Raw genomic sequence first — 17,492 nt, 5'->3', positions numbered from 1 at the left:
GGCAAAATTGTTTAGTATTGTCAACCAAAATTTTCTGATTCCTTTACTGGATATTATAAAGACCATTATGTGCTATTTTTAAAGATGTACTTGTTTGAAAGGCACAGTGACAGAGACAGAGAGAGAAAGAGATCTTCTATCCTCTGGTTCACTCCCCAAGTGCCCACAACAGCTAGGTTTGAGCCAGGCCGAAGCCAGGACCAGGAACTCCTTCCTGGTTTCCCACATGAGTGGCAAGGACCCAAGTGCTTGGGACCATCTGCTCTTGCAGGTGCATTAGCAGGGAGCTAGATCAGGTAGCAGCTGGAACTGGAACCAGTGTCACAGGCAGCTGCTTAATCTGATGTGCCACAGTGCTGACCCCTTTTTTTGCATTGAGTTTAGCATCTTGTTTTTAACATCTTGGCAACATTTGGAAAATTATGTTTCTCTTTTTCCAAGATCGATTTATTTATTTATTTATTTAAAAGTCAAAGTTACAGAGAAAGAGAGGGAGAGACAGAGATATCTTCCATCTGCTGGTTCATTCCCCAGATGGCCACAATAGCCGGGGCTTGACCAGGCTGAAGCCAGGAGACAGGAGCTTCATCCAGGTCTCCCACATGGGTAGCAGGGGCCCAAGCACTTGGACCATCTTCTGCTGCTTTCCCAGGCCATTAGCAGGGAGCTGGATCAGAAGTGAAGCAACCAAGACACAAACCAGTGCCCATATGGGATGCCAGCAGCAGCTTTACCCACTATGCCACAACACCGGCCGGCCCCCCAAAATTATATTTCTTAAGCATTTATAAAATTTATTTATATTATAATATTACATTATATATATTCTAGCAACCCCCTAGCTGTTGCAACCACTTACAGAGTGAACCAGCAGATGGACGATACCTCTATCTCTGTCAATTTTCTTTTCAAATAAGTAAATTAATTAGAAAAAGAAATGGGTAAAGAAAAAACTTAAAGGACAATTTTTTTTTTTTTTTTTTTAATTTGAAAGGCAGAGACTTCCCAAATGGCTAGGGTGGCCAGGGTTGGGCCAGGCTGAAGCACTTAAGCCAGTTTCCCCTGCTTTCCCAGGTGCATTAGCAGGGAGCTGGATTAGAAGTTCTACAGCTGAGCCACAGGTGGAGGCTTAACCTGCTGTGCCACAATGCCTGGCCCCAGGACAACAGTTAAATTCAAAATAACCCAAGGAAGTCACTAGAATTTTGATTTTTAGTTTGAAGATGAAGGAAGGGGTGGAGACAGTTTATTTTGAATGGCATATAAAAGGGATAAGGAGCACAGCTATACATAAATTATTTTATATATCAGTAAGACTATGATTTTCTAACCTAAAGAGCAGGCAGGTGTCCCAGAGGAACTGAATATATGTTACTTCTACTGAGAGATGACCTTAAATTCCTGGTTTCATATTCTGTGTGTACTCTCTGACATGCTCTTTCTGGTATGTGGACCTTTGATTAGGGTTGCTTTTGGTCTTTACTCTTGAGTTTTCTGGCATCTGCTTAGTTTTTTAAATGTTACATGCATTTGATGACAGAAACAGAACAATAGCCTCATCTAGAAGAAACTTCTTTTCTAAGGTATAGAGGCTTTTTTTTTTTTTTTTTTTTTTTTTTTTTTGACAGGCAGAGTGGACAGTGAGAGAGAAAGAGACAGAAAGGTCTTCCTTTGCCGTTGGTTCACCCTCCAATGGCCGCCGCGGCCAGCGCGATGCGACCGGCGCACCGCGCTGATCCAATGGCAGGAGCCAGGAGCCAGGTGCTTTTCCTGGTCTCCCATGGGGTGCAGGGCCCAAGCACCTGGGCCATCCTCCACTGCACTCCCGGGCCACAGCAGAGAGCTGGCCTGGAAGAGGGGCAACCAGGACAGAATCCGGCGCCCCGACCGGGACTAGAACCCGGTGTGCCGGTGCCGCTAGGCGGAGGATTAGCCTAGTGAGCCGCGGCGCCGGCCGCCTTTTTTTTAAAGATTGATGTATTTATTTGAAATTTGGAGTGGGGGTGGTGGGAGAGAGAGATCTTCATCCTCTGGGTCACTCCCCAGGTGTCTGCAAAGGCAAAGGTTAAGCCAGGCAGAAGCTGGGAGCTTCATCCAGGTCTCCCACATGGGTCACAAGGGCCCAAACACTGCACCATCTTCCACTGCTTTTCCCAGGTCATTAGCGGGGAACTGAATTGGAAATAGAGCATCCAGGAATCAAGCCAGCGCCCACATGGGCTGCCAGCATCGCAGGTGGTGGCTTTCCCTGTTACGCCACAGTGCCGACCCCTGTGGAAGGCTTTTGTGTGAGGCGATGCCTGCTGCCCACTTGAGGGGAAGTCTAGTGCACGTTTGCAGACTCCATCCACCCAGTGGGTCTGAAGTGCAGGGTAGCAACTGCCACAAAGGAAAACCTGTGGAGTTTTGTTAGTGCCTGTAAGGTTCCAAGTAAGTTAACCCTGCCTCCTTTTAAAACTCTCATTCCTCTTCTTCCCTAAACAGACCTTTTGTCGGTGGTTAGAGAATTCCTTGAAAGGTTTGCCAAAGGAGACAACTGTAGGAGCTGTCACAGTGACACACAAACAACTTACAGACTTCCACAAGCAAGTTACTAGGTGAGTGGTGCCGGCGGTTTTTAAAGGGAGTGTGCACAGCAGCTGAGTGCATAGGAAAATGGACCTGTGTTTCTATGTGTTTTTATAAATTCATAACGTAGGGTCTACTTAACTTAGAGCTGTGCAAATCGGTATTTGAAGCCAGTCTAAGGCAAAAGCATCATTGTGCTATGTATTTGAGGGTCTTCAGGAAGATTATGGAAAAGCATACCATGAATGAAAAGATTATGCTTATATTTCAATGTTTTTGCACCAAATAAACTTTTAATTCTATTTTTCCATGAACTTTTTGACGTGCCCTTGTATGTACATCACTTCTGCTTTGTATCAGCTACTGGTAGAGACCCTGGAGCGTAAGTGAGGAGGTACTACCTCTCCCAAGAGAAAAGTACGCTGACAGGTGACTCCCCTTCGGAAGGTCCACTCCTATCTTCCCGAGTCCTTAGTTCTTATCCATAATCAAGGGTCAAGAATGTAGATGCTGGGACAGGCCTTGGGGCACAGTGGGTTAGGCTGCCTCCCGGGACACCAGCAGCCTGTAGTGGAGTGCCAGATTGATTCCTAACTGCTTCACTTACTCCCCAGCTCCCTGCCAGTACACCCAGGAAGGCAGCAGATGATGGCCCAAAAACCTGGGTTCCTGTGACCCACGTGTGAGAGCCAGATGGAGTTCTTGGGTCTTGGCCTCCCTCTGGCCCAGTGCTGTTAGGAGCACTTAGGGAGTGAATCAGTGGATGGAAGATCCCTCTCTGTCTGTCTCTCCCTCCCTCTCTACTCTTCCATTTAAAAGGGGGAGGGGGACAGGGGAAGTACAAGTGTTTACATGAACAAAGAAAGCATTGGTTGGTTGTTGTAAAAAAAACATCAGAGAGTTGGGGCTGGTGCTGTGGCTTAGTGGACTAAGCCTCTGCCTGTGGCACCAGCATCCCTTATGGGTGCCAGTTTGTGTCCCAGCTGCTCTTCTGATCCAGCTCTCTGCTATGGCCTGGGATAGCAGTGGAAGATGGCCCAAGTGCTTGGGCCCCTGCACCCACGTGGGAGACCCAAAGAGCTCCTGGCTCCTGGCTTCGATTGCCCCAGCTCTGGCTATTGCAGCCATTTGGGAAGTGAACCAACAGATGGAAGACCTCCTTCTCTGGGAGTACAAGTGTTTACATAAGCAAAAAACATCGTTGTTGGTGCTGGCACTGTGGCATAGCAGGTAAAACTGCCACCTGCAGCACCAGCATTCCACGTGGGCGCCAGTTCAAGTCCTGGCTGCTCCACTTCCCATCCGGCTCTCTGCTGTGGCCTGGGAGGGCAGTGGAGAATGGCCTAGGTGCTTGGGCCCCCACACCCACATGGGAGACCTTGGGGAGGCTCCTGGTTTGGGATTGGCCCAGCTCTGACCTTTGGGGCTGTTTGAGGAGTGAGCCAGTGGACAGAAGACCTCTGCCTCTGCTTTTCCGTAACTCAGCCTTTGAGATAGATGGATGGATCGTTAAGGGGAAAAAAATCGCTGTCTGAGTATTGGAGTATCTGGGTTTGAATCCTAGTTCTTCTCTGGATTCCAGCTTCCTGCTAATGTGTACCCTGGGAGGCAGCAGGTAAATGGGTCAGCTCAGGCAGTTGGGTCCATATCACACAGGTGGGAGACCCAGATTGAGTTCTTGGCTCCTGGCTTTGGCATGGTCTGTCCCAGACCAAGCTGTTGAAGGCATTTGGGAAAGTGAACCAAGGGATGGAGATTTGTCTTGTGTGTGTGTCTGTGTGTCTTTCTCTCTGTCTCTCTGCCTTTCAAATAATATTTTTAAAATGTAAAAAATATATATATATATATTTTGCTGTCAACACATTTATTTATTTATTTGAAAAACAGAGCTACAAAGAGAGATAGAGAAAGAGATCTTCTACCCACTGATTCATTTCCCATGAATGGCTACAATAGCCAGATCTGGGCCAGGCCAAAACCAGAAGCCAGGAACTGCATCCTGTACTCTCAACGTGGGTGGCAGGGCCGGGCACATGGACCATCTTCTGCTTTCCCAGGCACATTAGCAGGAAGTTGTGGAGCAGCCAGGACTCATGCTGGAACGCCAGTGCAGGACGCTGGCACCACAGTGGCAGTTTGACCCTCTGTGCCGCAATGCCAGCTCCTCAGCGTGCGTTCTCAATGCAATTGCATAACCTTCCTAATTACTGTTTATAGCCCTAAAGACGTCACTTGATTTTCTTTCAATGCCTCTGTTAGTACATATTTAGATTATTTTTACATTTTCAGTATTACAGATAAGATTATAGCCTTTTCCTTCTTTTGAATATTGTTCTTAAAATGTAATCACTGGATCAAAGGTTATGAGACTTTTTAAAAACATTTTTATTTATTTGAGAGAGACAGAAAGTTCTCATCCACTGGTTCACTCCCCCTAATGCCTGCAACGGTTAGGCCTGGTTGATGCTAAAACTAGAGTGGGAACTCAATCTAAGTCGCACCCACGTGAGCCATCATCTCCCAGGGTCCTGATCTGCGAAAAGCTAGAATCAGGAATAGAGCTGAGACTTGAACCCAGGCATTCCAATATGGGATCCAAGTGTCCCAAGTAGTGTTTTAACTGTTAGGCCAAATACCTACCTGAAGGTTACCAAACTGTTATGGTCTTTGATAATATTAATGATGGCTATATTTATTGGATATTTTATAATTGTATATTACCTTGACTTGATACTCTTTTCTTAGATCTAGAGCAATAGTATATTTTGTGCCAGTATATAGTAACCAGAAAATGACAAAGAACAACAGGCATTTGGTTCAGCAGTTAGACTGCTGGGGACAAGCAGTGGGTTAAACCACCACTTGGCCTGTCTGTATCCCATATCAGAATACCTGGGATTGAGATCCGCCTCTACTTCCAATCCAGCTTCCTGCTAATGCCACCGGGGAGGCAGCTGATGATAACCTGAGTACTTGGGTCCCTGCCAGGTACTTGGGAGGCCCCAGTGGAGTTCCTGGCTCCTAGCTTGAGCTTGCCCTAGCCCTACCTATTTCAGGCATTTGGGGAGTAAACCAGCAGGTGGAAGGCCTCTCTCTCTCTTTTTTTTTTTTTTTTTTTTTTTTTTTTAAGATTTATTCAGTTTTAAAGGAAGAATTAGAGAGAGAGAGATTAAGATTGGTTCGGGTGGGGGGGGGGACAAGATCTTCAATTCACTGATAGACTCCCTAGATGGCTGCAACAGCTAGAGCTTGGCCAGGCCGAAGCCAGGTGCCAGGAGCTTCTTCCAAGTCCCCCATATGGCTGGCAGGGGCCCAAGCACTTGAACCACCTTCTGCTGCTTTTCCCAGGCTATTAGCAGGGAGCTGGATCAAAGCAGAACAGCCATGACATGAACAGGCACCCATATGGGATGCTAGCATCGCAGGCGGTGATTTTACCCACAACACCAGCTCCTCTCTCTCTCTTTTTCGGTAAATAAAAATGAAGTAAATAAAGGCAAGAATAAGGAAATAAATGTTTTGTTGCAAAAAATATACAAGATAGATTTTAACAGGAAAAGGACCATATCACATAACCCAACTTGAACTTTTAAAACAATTTTTAAAAAATTTTTGGGGGCCGGCGCCGTGGCTTACTTGGTTAATCCTCTGACTGCAGTGCCGGCATCCCATATGGGCACCGGATTCTAGTCCCAGTTGCTCCTCTTCCAGTCCAGCTCTCTGCTGTGGCCCAGGAGGGCAGTGGAGGATGGCCCAAGTGCTTGGGTGCCTGCACCCACATGGGAGACCAGGAAGAAGCACCTGGCTCCTGGCTTTGGGTCAGTGAAGCTCTGGCCGTGACAGCCATTTGGGGGGTGAACCAACGGAGGGAAGACCTTTCTCTCTGTCTTTCTCTCTCTCACTATCTAACTCTATATGTCAAATAAAAAAAATTTTTTTTTAAGATTTATTTATTTACTTGAGAGGCAGTTACAGACAGAGGGAAAGGCAGACAGTTCTTCCATCCGTTAGTTCACTCCCCAAATAGCCACAGTGGTCGGAGCTGGGCTAATCCAAAGCCTGGAGCCAGAATCTTCTGGGTCTCCCACGCTGGTACAGTGGCTCAAGCACTTGGCCATCTTCCACTGCTTTCCCAGGCTATCAGCAGGGAGCTAGATTGGAAGTGGAGCAGCCAGGGCTCAAAGCAGCATGCATATGGATGCCCACACTGTAGGTGCTTGACTTACTATGCCACTGTGCCAGCCCCAATTAAAAATTTTTGAAGTTGTGATAAAATACACATAAAATTCACCATTTTAACCAATAGTTAAAAGTTACATTCAATATGTGATATATTTTGGTTGTACAACCAATCTGCAAAACTTTTTCTTGTAATAGTGAAATTACAACTGTTTAGCAACAGTCGCCCATTCTTCCCACCCTCCACCCCGTAACTACCATCCTACTTAGTGTTACTTGGTGTTTCTTTGCATTTGACTACTGAAGATACCTCATTTAAGAGGAATCACACAGGATTTGTCTTTTTGTGAGCGGCTTATTTCACTTAGCATGATGTCTTCACAGTTCATCACTGTTGTAGGATTCATGTGCCAGAATTTCCTTCTCTTTTAAGCCTAAATAGTATGTCATTTTGTACTATATATTTATCTGTTCTTCTGTCAGTGGACATTTGGGTTGCTTCTACTACTTGGATATTGAATAATGTTACTATAAACATGGGTATGCAGATACTTCCTTCACACCTCCCAGAAGGTTTCTGTAGCAGCTATACCATTTCACATTCCTACTAACAGTGCAAAAGGTTCCAGTTTCTACAACTTCACCAATACTTGTTATGCTTAAATCCAGTGTAAGGTGATATTGTGTTGTGGTTTTGGATTTATATTTCTCTAGTTATTAGTGGTATTTAGCTTCTTTTTATTTGCTTATTTGTCCTTTGTTGTCTTTGGAGAAATGTCTATTCAAACCCCTTGCTCATTTAAAAATTATTATTTTTCTTTATTTGAAAGGCAGAGAGAGAGACAGACAGACACACACAGCCCACTAGGGAGAGATCTTCCATACACTTGTTTCATTCCCTAAATGCTTACAGTAGCAGGACTGTACCAGGCTAAACTCAGGAGCCCAGAACTCCAGCCAGGTCTCCTACATATGTGTTAGGGGCCCAAGTACTTGAACCATCATCTGCTGCCCCTCATGGTGTGCATTAACAAAAAGCTGGTTAAGAGGTTGAGGAACCAGGACTCAAACCAGGTTTGAGTTTGGAATACAGCATACAACTGCAGCAAACACCTGGCCTCTTACCCATTCTTATATTGGACTTGTTTTGTTGTTGAGTTATAAGAATGTCCAATGCGAGGGCACCTCATAAAGTTATGGAGAGGTGGACATTCTTTACAACATTTAAGATGCCACTTGCAACACCTACGTCCGATGTCTGGAGTGCCTGGGTCCAAGTCCTGACTCCTTCTGATTCCGACTTTCTGTTAGTGAACACCATGGGAGGCAGTGGCTGATGGCTCAGGGACTTGGGTCCTTGCCACCATACTGGAAGACTGGATGGAGTTGTAGACTCTGCGATTTGGCCTGGCCCCATTTCTAGCTGTTGTGGGCGTTATGGAAGTGAACAGGTGAACAGAAGATTCTCCTCCCATACTCCCCAACTCCCACCAGCTGCCTTTCAAATAAAATAAAAATAAGTAATTTTAGTGCAAAAAAATTAAAATTCATAAATTTTTCTTAATATATATATCCCATGAACTTTTTGAAGAACTCTCATTTGCATTGATTTCAGTTTCTTTGCATCAAATAAGTTTATCTTTCAATTACATTTTACATGAATTTTTTGAAGTACCCTTATGTATTTGGGATATTAACTCCTTGTTGGATAGATTATTTGCAGGCTTTTTTACCCATTCATTAGATTGCCTTTTCACTCTGTTGATTGTATCCTTTGAGACACAGAAGTTTTACATTTTTATGCAGCCCAGTTTATTTTTACTTTTGTTGTTTCTGTTTTTGGTATCAGGTCTAGAAAATAATTGCCAAATCCAATGTCAGGAAGTTTCTCCTCCACGTTTTTGCTAAGGGTTTGATAGTTTTAGGTCTTTGTGCAGTTTTCTGTGTATGATGTTAGGAAGAGGTCAGCTTCTTTTGCATGTAGATTTCTAGTTTTCTCAGCACCATTTGTTGAAGACTTTCCCCAGTGAACAGTCTTGGCACCCTTGTCAGAAGTCATTTGACCATAAACCAGGGTTATTTCTGATCTCTTCTATTCCATTGCTCTGTATGTCTGTCTTTATGTCAGTAGCATGAAGACTGTAGCTTTGTAATGAATTTTGAAATTGAGGAGTATGAGACCTCCACTTTTGTTCTCCTTTTCCAAGAGTGCTTTGTCTATTTGGATTCCATAAAAATTTTAGGATTGATCTTTCTGTTTCTGCCCCAGAGAATGTCATTGGGATTTTGATTAGGAATTGTATCGACTCTATAGATTGCTTTAGGTCGTCCTGAAATCATAGTAGTAGTAAGTTTTCCACTCTGCGCACAGGATATCTTTTCATGCATTGGTCTTTCATTTGTTTCCAGCAGTGTTCTGTGGTTTTCAGTGTATACGTCTTTTGCCTCATTGCTTTATATTCCTTCCCTGTTTTTTATTTTGACGCTATTGTAAATGGACTAACTTGCAACTTTGGCTCTTTGATTAAGGGACAGGATAGGAAAGGAGGTAGGCTTTTATTTTTCCTAACTTTCCATACTATTTGTGTTTCATTTCATGTCATATGTTAGGCTTTTAAATTTAAAATCAGACCTAGTTTATAGAAGGGAGAGAAAACGAAACAAATTTTGGGCAATGATGTAGTAGTTCATCCTTTCTGATGACTGGTTTGTAAATGTCACTTTCCAAAATGGTTTGCTTTCTCATCCTTTGAAATATCACCAACAATTTTATTAATGTTAAAACCCCAGACCATGCACTGCTTTTATTTCGTAGTTTACCAAGTGACTTAACTTCATGCCCCAGCAGTAAGCTGACTTTAGCCATAGATCAAGTGACACGCATGACCGAAAAATAGCATGTGACCATTTAATGACACATGTGGTCAGAAAAGGGGATTTCCCGTGGACAAGAAAGGGAGGCCTATGTGGCCTGGGATGGCCTTGCAGAATCATCCGGTTTCCTTTCACTGTGAGTCCTCCCAGCAGATATTCCACCTCCAAGCTGTCTCAGATGAGAGTTACAGCAGTTGCTGCTCTCTGCTTCTGCTTTGCTTTTTTCCATCTAGTGCTGCTCAGTGGACGTGCAGGATCATTTTGAGTTTAATTTCCTTAGCACAAATAGGAAACTGGGAAAAAAAACTCAAAAGACTGGGCTTAGAGTCAAGTATGTTGGAGTCTTGCCATTTAACCTTTTTACTTTGAACTTTAGTTAATTTATCTGTAAGATAGCGTTGGTACTCTCTCACCAGGATATTGTGATACCAAATGGAAATCTAAGGGAGATCTTGCACATAGTAGGTGAACAGTGAATTTTAACTCCTTTCTTCTTAGAAAAGAAAGTGCCAGATTGTCATTATGTACTTGAAAAACCAGCTGGGGCATGTCTCCTGCCAGCTCTAAGCAGCCACCCACACATTCTGGAGTAAGTCTCAACCAAGCCCATGTTCCCTCCATGGGGCCAGTACAGGACAGGTAGAGGAACAAAGGTCACGGATATCGTTCCCTACTTTGGTAAAAGTGTTGGGTCAGGGAACAGGCGCCTAAATAAAGCAGTGCTGTGACCAGAGATACATGCTCTTTTCCCTTTGGTACGGGAACACACGGTTTACTGCCAGCCTGGCCTACTTGGTCTTTCATTGCTAAACGAGTTTTGCAGCTCGCCATAGTAGGCTGTGATGTAGTGGTGAGAAATGAGCTGGGTGAGAGGTAGTGTTTAGGTGTCAGAGAGGGTTTAAGATCACTCAGCTCGCGTAGTAACTCTCTTTCTCGAAGAGCGTACCTGTTGTCCTGAGCCCATGCGTGACTCAGTCTCCCTTTTGGTTTTAAGGTCCTGTAACTCCTGCCTCAACACGCTGCTTTGTTTGCCATCCTAGCAGGGAGGGTGAACTGGTTCAGTTTCATTTCGACAAGTCCAAGCCTGCTTTTCACATGGTACTGGTAATTAATTCCCTGGCTGTCTAAGTTGGTCAACTTGAAGAAAGCTGGGACTTTTCACTCCAGAATACCGTTCTTGCTTCCCAAACACCAGATGATTAATTGGGACTATAAGAAATACTGCCATCATTCCCCATTTCCCTACCTTGGTGTTTATTCTGTGGCTACTTATCACTTGTATGAGCATCTTCAAAGCCAAAAGGTGTTGAACATGGGAAGCATTGACACTGGAATTAGAGGCCTGGTTGGAGGTGTCTCCGTGGTCAAGTCATGAGAACTTTATTATCCTCCATTACCTAGCAGGACATTAGATCAAAGCAGTTACATTTCTCAGCTCACCCCTAGGATTATGGGGTTGAGAAATGGTGACCATAAAGGTCTTAGAAGTATGATGGGAGGATTAGAACTGTGGGCCTGGGAACCAGGAAAAAAAATGCAAAAAAATAATGGCAGTTTAGAAGATAAATAACTGAAATGAAGACCTTAGAAATAATAAACGCCAGAGGAGTGAGGCAGAAAACAGTGCTAGCAAGCAAGGAGCTTTTTGACTCGTCTCTGGGATCACCTACCAAAGTTTGGTCAACATTTGGCTGAAATTTGTCCTAAAGGCACTTGTCACCAAGTTGGGGGCAGAAGCAGAGCTGATTCGAGACAGCAGCCTGTCCCCGTTTGCCCTGTTGTCCACGGTTCTCCTGAACTGCCCATTTGGTCTCAGTACTTTTCCTCATGAGCCACAGTAGAGGCTAAGAACGTATCGTCTCTCTTCCAGATTAAATCAATATCTCTGTGGTAGGGCAAAATTAAGTGCATTAGAATTAGCAAGCGAATCTTGAGGCTCTGGCACTTTCCTTAAGCTTCAGGGTTTCTGTTGTCTTGGTCCACACACAGCATCTCTTGGGCTCCATACCCCTCTCCTTCCTGACATTGAGAGCGTGACCGCCCCCTTGACAGTCAGTGTGGACTTGGACATGGACTAAGAAGCATGACGCTTTTACTGAAGCTTATTCAATCCACAAAGAGGAAATGGGAGAATCCCAGTAGAAGCAGAAGACCTTCGTTTTCATTACATTTCAGGATGGGGAGAGACTAGAAGGAGGTGCCCAGCACCTCCTGTGGCGTCTCGGTCAAGTTTCTTAGTGATGTCCCGTGCCTTCGAGTGTGGCAGGGGACTCCAGGTGCGGACACTGTAGGGGGTAACTTGCACTTCACTTCCTTTTCTGTTGCATCTTGTCAGCAGTTCTCTCCTCCGGTGTGAGGTAGGAAGTGAGTTTTCTTCTAACATTGAGTCTCAGGCCTGGCCCGGGCGCTGAGTCTCTGAGGCAGGGTCGCATTGATAAAGCAGCGAGTCCTCTCCACGGTGTAGCCTAGCCTCGTGTTCGGTTAGGGTTAGCAGGAACGGCTACACAGGCGGACACAAGAATGCAGCGGCGTTGACTGGTCTCCTGTGACCAGTTTGGGCAGAGGGGCCTTTTGAAACAGCAGGCCCAGCTGACTGTTGCTCTTCATACCACGCAGGCAGCTCAGCGTTTGCCTGAGGACCAAGACCTGCTTCCTCCTCCTCCCTTTCCACTCGCTTTAACCCTTTTTTCTCTCCCCTCCCTCCCCCCCCAGGAGGAAACCCTGGGCAGCCTGTTCAACTAGAAAATTGATGACTGATAGAGATTTAGTGGCTAGACTGGGCTTTGTAAACTGAATCTGCCTTTGGAAGAGAATGAGGAAACCAGCTTAGCTCAGGCAGCTCAGCTCGTGGAGCTCAGCGAGCAGAGCCTCAGACGCTGTGCTGGCTGCTTTACTTCGGGGCTTCGGGCTCCCTTGCATTTACATCAAGGATTTGCAGCTGTCTTGTAGCAACATACACTAATTGAATTGTGTTTTGTCCATTGCTCTGTTATCATAAATGCTTTATATACATGAAGAATTCAGTACTCAATGACATTATGAGACAAGTAATAAATGAGGAAGCTGAGTCAAAGCTTAGTTATTTGCCCAGGGGAACTGGGATTCGCACCCAGAGAGCTTGACTCCAAAGCTCATTCTGTTAGGCCCACCGAGCTTTTGATTATTTTCATCTATAATCGTTGCTCTGTAACCCTGAGTTACAGAGAGGTGGGAAGCAGGGTGAGGAGATGACGGAGAGGGCCCTAGCACGGCTGGGGTCGTTCTCAGAGTGCCTGGTGCTGTGCTGGCTTCTCGGGTGTCCAGCCTCCCTAGTCACACACCACCCCCTCTTCTCTTCCAGTGCTGAGGAATGTAAGCAAGTTTGCTGGGCCTTGCGAGACTTCACCAGGCTGTTTCGATAGCTCACTCTGCTGCACTGTGCCTGTCACCCAGGTGAGTGGTGGACGTGCCCAGCACTGCCCTGTGCTGTCAGCGGTGCTGAGGTGTGGTGAGGGTCAGCGGCCGTCGGGGACTGGGGGATTGGGCCTGTAGTTGGGGTCAGGGAGGGACTTCAGTGAGCTGTACTGAGCGGCAGGCAGCTGCAGGGTCCTGCTTCTCCTGGGCCAGGGCAGCCAGGTTGTCAGCATCTTCTGGATGCCATTTCACGTCCACAAGAAAGTAACTGTTACAGGACACCACAAGAATTCGTCTCTTCCCGTGCGGACACCGCTAGGACAGGAAGTGTACGTGGTCGTGAACAGAGTGTTTGAGCCTAACTCCTTCGCTGAGGACAGTGCGGCCTAAAGTTGTCTGTGACACTTGACACTGACCTCCTGAAACTGGCCGTGCAGATGGCATGAGCAGGGAGCCTTCCCGTGTCGCTTGGATGCGGTGAGGCTGAAATGCCGGCCAGGACCGGCGCTTCCCGACTCCTGACTCAGAAGGAAGGCAGGAAGCTTAGCTGAGGACAGGACACGCGGGTGGCGGGATTCGGGTGCCAGGTTCTTGTGGAGGAGAGGCAGCTCCTAGGCCAGCCTTCGACTTCTCACGGAGACGTGCCCTCCCGGCTGTGTGCGCCGGTGGTGGTTTCCGAGGTAACTGTGTCAGCTGTTGACAGGGATGTTTAGCCGTGCCCTGCTGCACCGCAAATCGCCTGCAGACTTTGCTTCTTAAGTGAGTGACATTGCAGTGTCTGGAGTAGCTAACAGTGGGACACCCTAGGGTTGTTTGGGGACCGCGGTGGCTGCTCACAGCTAACATCTATGGAGCTCTTGCTAGTTGTCATGCTGTTCTTGAAAGTGCTTTTTGTGTGCTAACCAAGATAATCCTCATACAGTGCTCCGGCTTAATTACTACTGTACCCATCTTATAGACGGGGAAATTGAGGCTCAAAGATGCCTGACAGTTTAGTTTGCCTGATGTCATGTCACAATCAGTAATGGGGAGACCAGAATGCAAGTGGAGACGTTCTGGGGCAAGAATCCCTGCTCTTAACCACTCCACTCAGCACCCCTACAGGACCCCCCAGGAGGCTCTCAGCAGTGGTTTTCAGAATTGTGTTAGTAGGCAAATCTTTCAGAAAATCTTGGGGCTCATGCTGTGGTGCAGCAGGTTGAGCCACCACCTGCAACACCAACATCCCGCCCATAATGGTGCTCCCGTTCGAGTCCCGGCTGCTCCACTTCAGATCCAGCTCCCTGCTGATGCACCTGGGAAAGCAGCAGCAGATGGCCCGACTGCTTGGCCCTGCACCCACACGGGAGATGCGGGTGGAGTTCTCAGCTTCCGGTGTCAGCCTGGCCCAGCCTCAACAGTTGTGGCCATTGGAGAGTGACCCAGTGACAGAAGAGCTCTCCCTTTCCCTGTTTCTCTACCTTTCAAATAAATAAAACAAATCCTTAAAAACCTTCCGCAAAGCCCTGGCATTTGACAACTGCGGAGGAGCTTTTCAGGTTGCTCTGGATTGGGAGGCCTGTCCCTGCTGGCTCACTCTTGACCCGCAACGCATCATCCCTGGTTCCCACAGTCCCCACGGCACTGCAAGCACGCTGCAAACGGCTTTGCGTTAAAGCAGAAGCTCCTGTGAACTCATAACTTTGAGAAGCCAGCCTTTCTTTTCCTTAAGATTTATTTATTTATTTGAAGGTTAGAGTTACAGAAGGAGAGGAAGAGACAGAGAGAGAGGTCTTCCGTCCACTGGTTGATTCCCTAAATGGCCACAATGGCTGGAGCTGGGCCAGCCAGGAGCCAGGAGCTTCCTCCAGGTTTCCGTGTGGGTGCAGGGGCCCAAGCACTTGGCCCATCCTCTGCTGCTTTCCCCAGATACATTAGCAGGGAGCTGCATCAGAAGTGGAGCAGCTGGGACTTGAACTGGCACCCATGTGGGAAGCTGGTGTTGCAGACGGCACAGCGCCAGCCTCAAATGGTTTTTTGTGACTTAGTTCCCATAGCAGATTTCAGAACGAGGTACCCGCGCAAGTACAGAAACGTGTGTTTGAGGCTGAGTATGGAGCACGGTTACTGACTGTCTTCTTTCTTTTGTCAGGAATGTCTTTTTTAATTAGAAGACAGGAAGAAGACAAAAACCAGACTGTGTCCCACAATCAGAAACCTCCGAGGTGGCAGAAGGACCTTCACTGCCACCAGGGAGTTCCGCCAGACAGGGAGAGACTCCAGCCTTCCGAGGCCGTCCTGAGGAGTTCCTGTTTGGGGCTGTGAGGGAAAATCAGCACGGTTTAAAACAAGATGGCTGCGGCCTGTCCGGCGTGGTGGGAGGGGAGCTGATTTCCTGGTGAACTTGTTTCTAAAAGGAGAAATGATTTTAAGAAAATAAAAAAAAAAAAAAAGGAAAACTAAACTGAAACCAGAACTGAAAGACTGGCCTGGTGGCAAGTGACACAGGCACGCACACGTGTACATGCACACACAGACAAGTGGGAGTGCGCGCGCTCTGGGAGACACATCCGCCTAGGGAGAGCGTGGGGATCCAGCGATTGGATGGAACGGATCAGGGTCACCCCGCACGGCTTTCTGACGTTTTCTTCTCTTTCCCTCTGCCCCTCCTTTAATGCCAGTGAGTAGAGATCCCTCCCACTGGCCCTTTTCCCAGCGGTTCCCTCTCACCCTCGGAGCTGTTCAGACAAGGAGCCTGTCCTGCTTATGTCATGGTCATGTCAGGGATACCCGGGACCTGCCTGCATCGGAATCTGTGTATCCCGGTCCTGACCCTGTGCGGCCTCTGAATCCACTCCCAGTCCGCCTAAGGTTGTCCTCAGCCTTGGAGACAGGAGCCACAGTCGGTGTGCAGGGTGGGATGTAAATGTATGTTCTAAGCTTTAGGTTTTTGGTTGTTTTTTTTTTTTTTTTTTTTTTTTTGAGTTTTTTTTTTCTTAGAATTATTCACCCACAGATGTGAGACAGGAAAAAAGGGGGTGGGCGCGTGGAGAAAAAAAAATGTTTACAGGGCTAACTGTATTGTACTAAAGCGTGTGGCGATGAATTAGCTTCTCGGGGGAGGGGGGCGCGGCCGAAGAGGGAAGCCCCACGTAGAGCCCAGCGCGGCGAGGGCGAGCCCTGCTCGGCCGTCGGACACGCGGGCACTGCTCTGTCTGGCGTTGGAGCCATCTCAAGAACAAACCAACAGCAACAAAACAAGAAAGGAAAAAAACAATAAATTTTTAAAATTTAATCCGTGTTTCTTCGTTTTTACTTCCATTCGCTGCCTGGTAGCTGTGAGATGGCTCAGCCCGGCCCGGCCCGGCCTGGCTGCGGCCTCGGTGGGTGCCTCACAGACGCCCGGGTGTGCAGTCCTCAAGGCCCTGATGCCACAGAGCCCTCAGACTCCTTCTGTGGCTCCATTCCCGATCCACCCTGGAACTCCTCACAGGCCCTTCTGCATGGCCTCTTTCCGCAGTGGCCACCCAAACGGATCGTTCCCTAACCTGCAAAGGTATAGGCCTTTTTGAGAAAGGCTTTATTGAAGTGTAATTGGCATTCAGTAAGACAGAAAATCTGGTAAGCTCTTGAATAGGACACACCCCTGCAACCACTGTTGTGGTCAGGATAGCAGCCGTACTGTACCTGTGGAAGTTTCCTGAAGCTCCTGGGTGGTCCCTTCCTCCTGCCCCTTTCTAAATAACCACTGCTCTGCTCTGCTCTCTGCCACTGGAGATTAGTTTGCACGTTCTTGAGTTTTGTGTAAACGGGACCAAATGATACGTTCCAGTGACCGGGCTTTGAGCTGGTCACCCGACTGCCAAGCTCCATCTGGTCCTTCATTTGGCAGTGTTGTTTGATACTGACATCTCTGCCTTGTCTTCATGTCGCTGTTTTTTCCCTCTGGGCTGGAATCCTCAAGCGACAGAGTCAGTGAAACCAGCCCGCCTTCACATCAGCGGGACTGGGGGTTTTACTTGCTGAAGAGGCAGCACTGGATGAAAGAAGTGAGATCCTGGGACTCCGGGGACTGGCACGCTGCTGCGGCCACCCGCTCAGTTAGTGCTCAGTCCAGCCGCAGGCCCTTGCTGTTGTAAGGAATATGGCTTTTGTCACAGGAAGTCGTGTCTGGGGCTAAAAACAAAAAAAAAGTGGAAACTTAAACAGCCCTCCCAGTTGCTACAAACAGCTGTGGGGTGCATGGCCTAGTTCATGTCGCGAGCATTCCCTCTTTAGCTATACCTTTGAGGACTGAATCCTATGTCATTAATGATACAGGGCCCCACTGCTTCGGTAAGCCCAAGGACTAATGGGAAGCAGTCGTTGCTTTCTGGTGTAGCAAGGATACCACCTGGATTTCAATTTAAGAAGGCACTGTTTGGGATTAGGTGTCCCGCAGGCACCGTGTTCCTGCTTGGCGTCGGTGGAAGCTGGATGGGCATCTTTCTTCCATGTGT

At 47.2% G+C, this 17,492-nt stretch overlaps 1 protein-coding gene across 3 annotated transcripts in view; it reads left to right on the top strand.

Moving 5' to 3' along the window:
* Positions 1-16,288, top strand: part of TNPO3 (transportin 3) — a 107,170-nt gene extending 90,882 nt beyond the window's left edge. For all 3 annotated transcript variants that reach the window (XM_008258220.4, XM_051848948.2, XM_070071302.1), the window contains 3 exons: positions 2,485-2,597; positions 12,962-13,053; positions 15,146-16,288. In XM_008258220.4, coding sequence (XP_008256442.2) covers positions 2,485-2,597; positions 12,962-13,022 — 174 coding nt within the window. In that variant the 3' untranslated portion in view covers positions 13,023-13,053; positions 15,146-16,288. The remainder of the gene's footprint in view (positions 1-2,484; positions 2,598-12,961; positions 13,054-15,145) is intronic.
* Positions 16,289-17,492: the final 1,204 nt, after the last annotated feature.

This window comes from Oryctolagus cuniculus, chromosome 3, assembly GCF_964237555.1.
Source record: "Oryctolagus cuniculus chromosome 3, mOryCun1.1, whole genome shotgun sequence".
Taxonomy (NCBI): domain Eukaryota; kingdom Metazoa; phylum Chordata; class Mammalia; order Lagomorpha; family Leporidae; genus Oryctolagus; species Oryctolagus cuniculus.
This window is presented reverse-complemented; position numbering and strand designations above follow the sequence as displayed.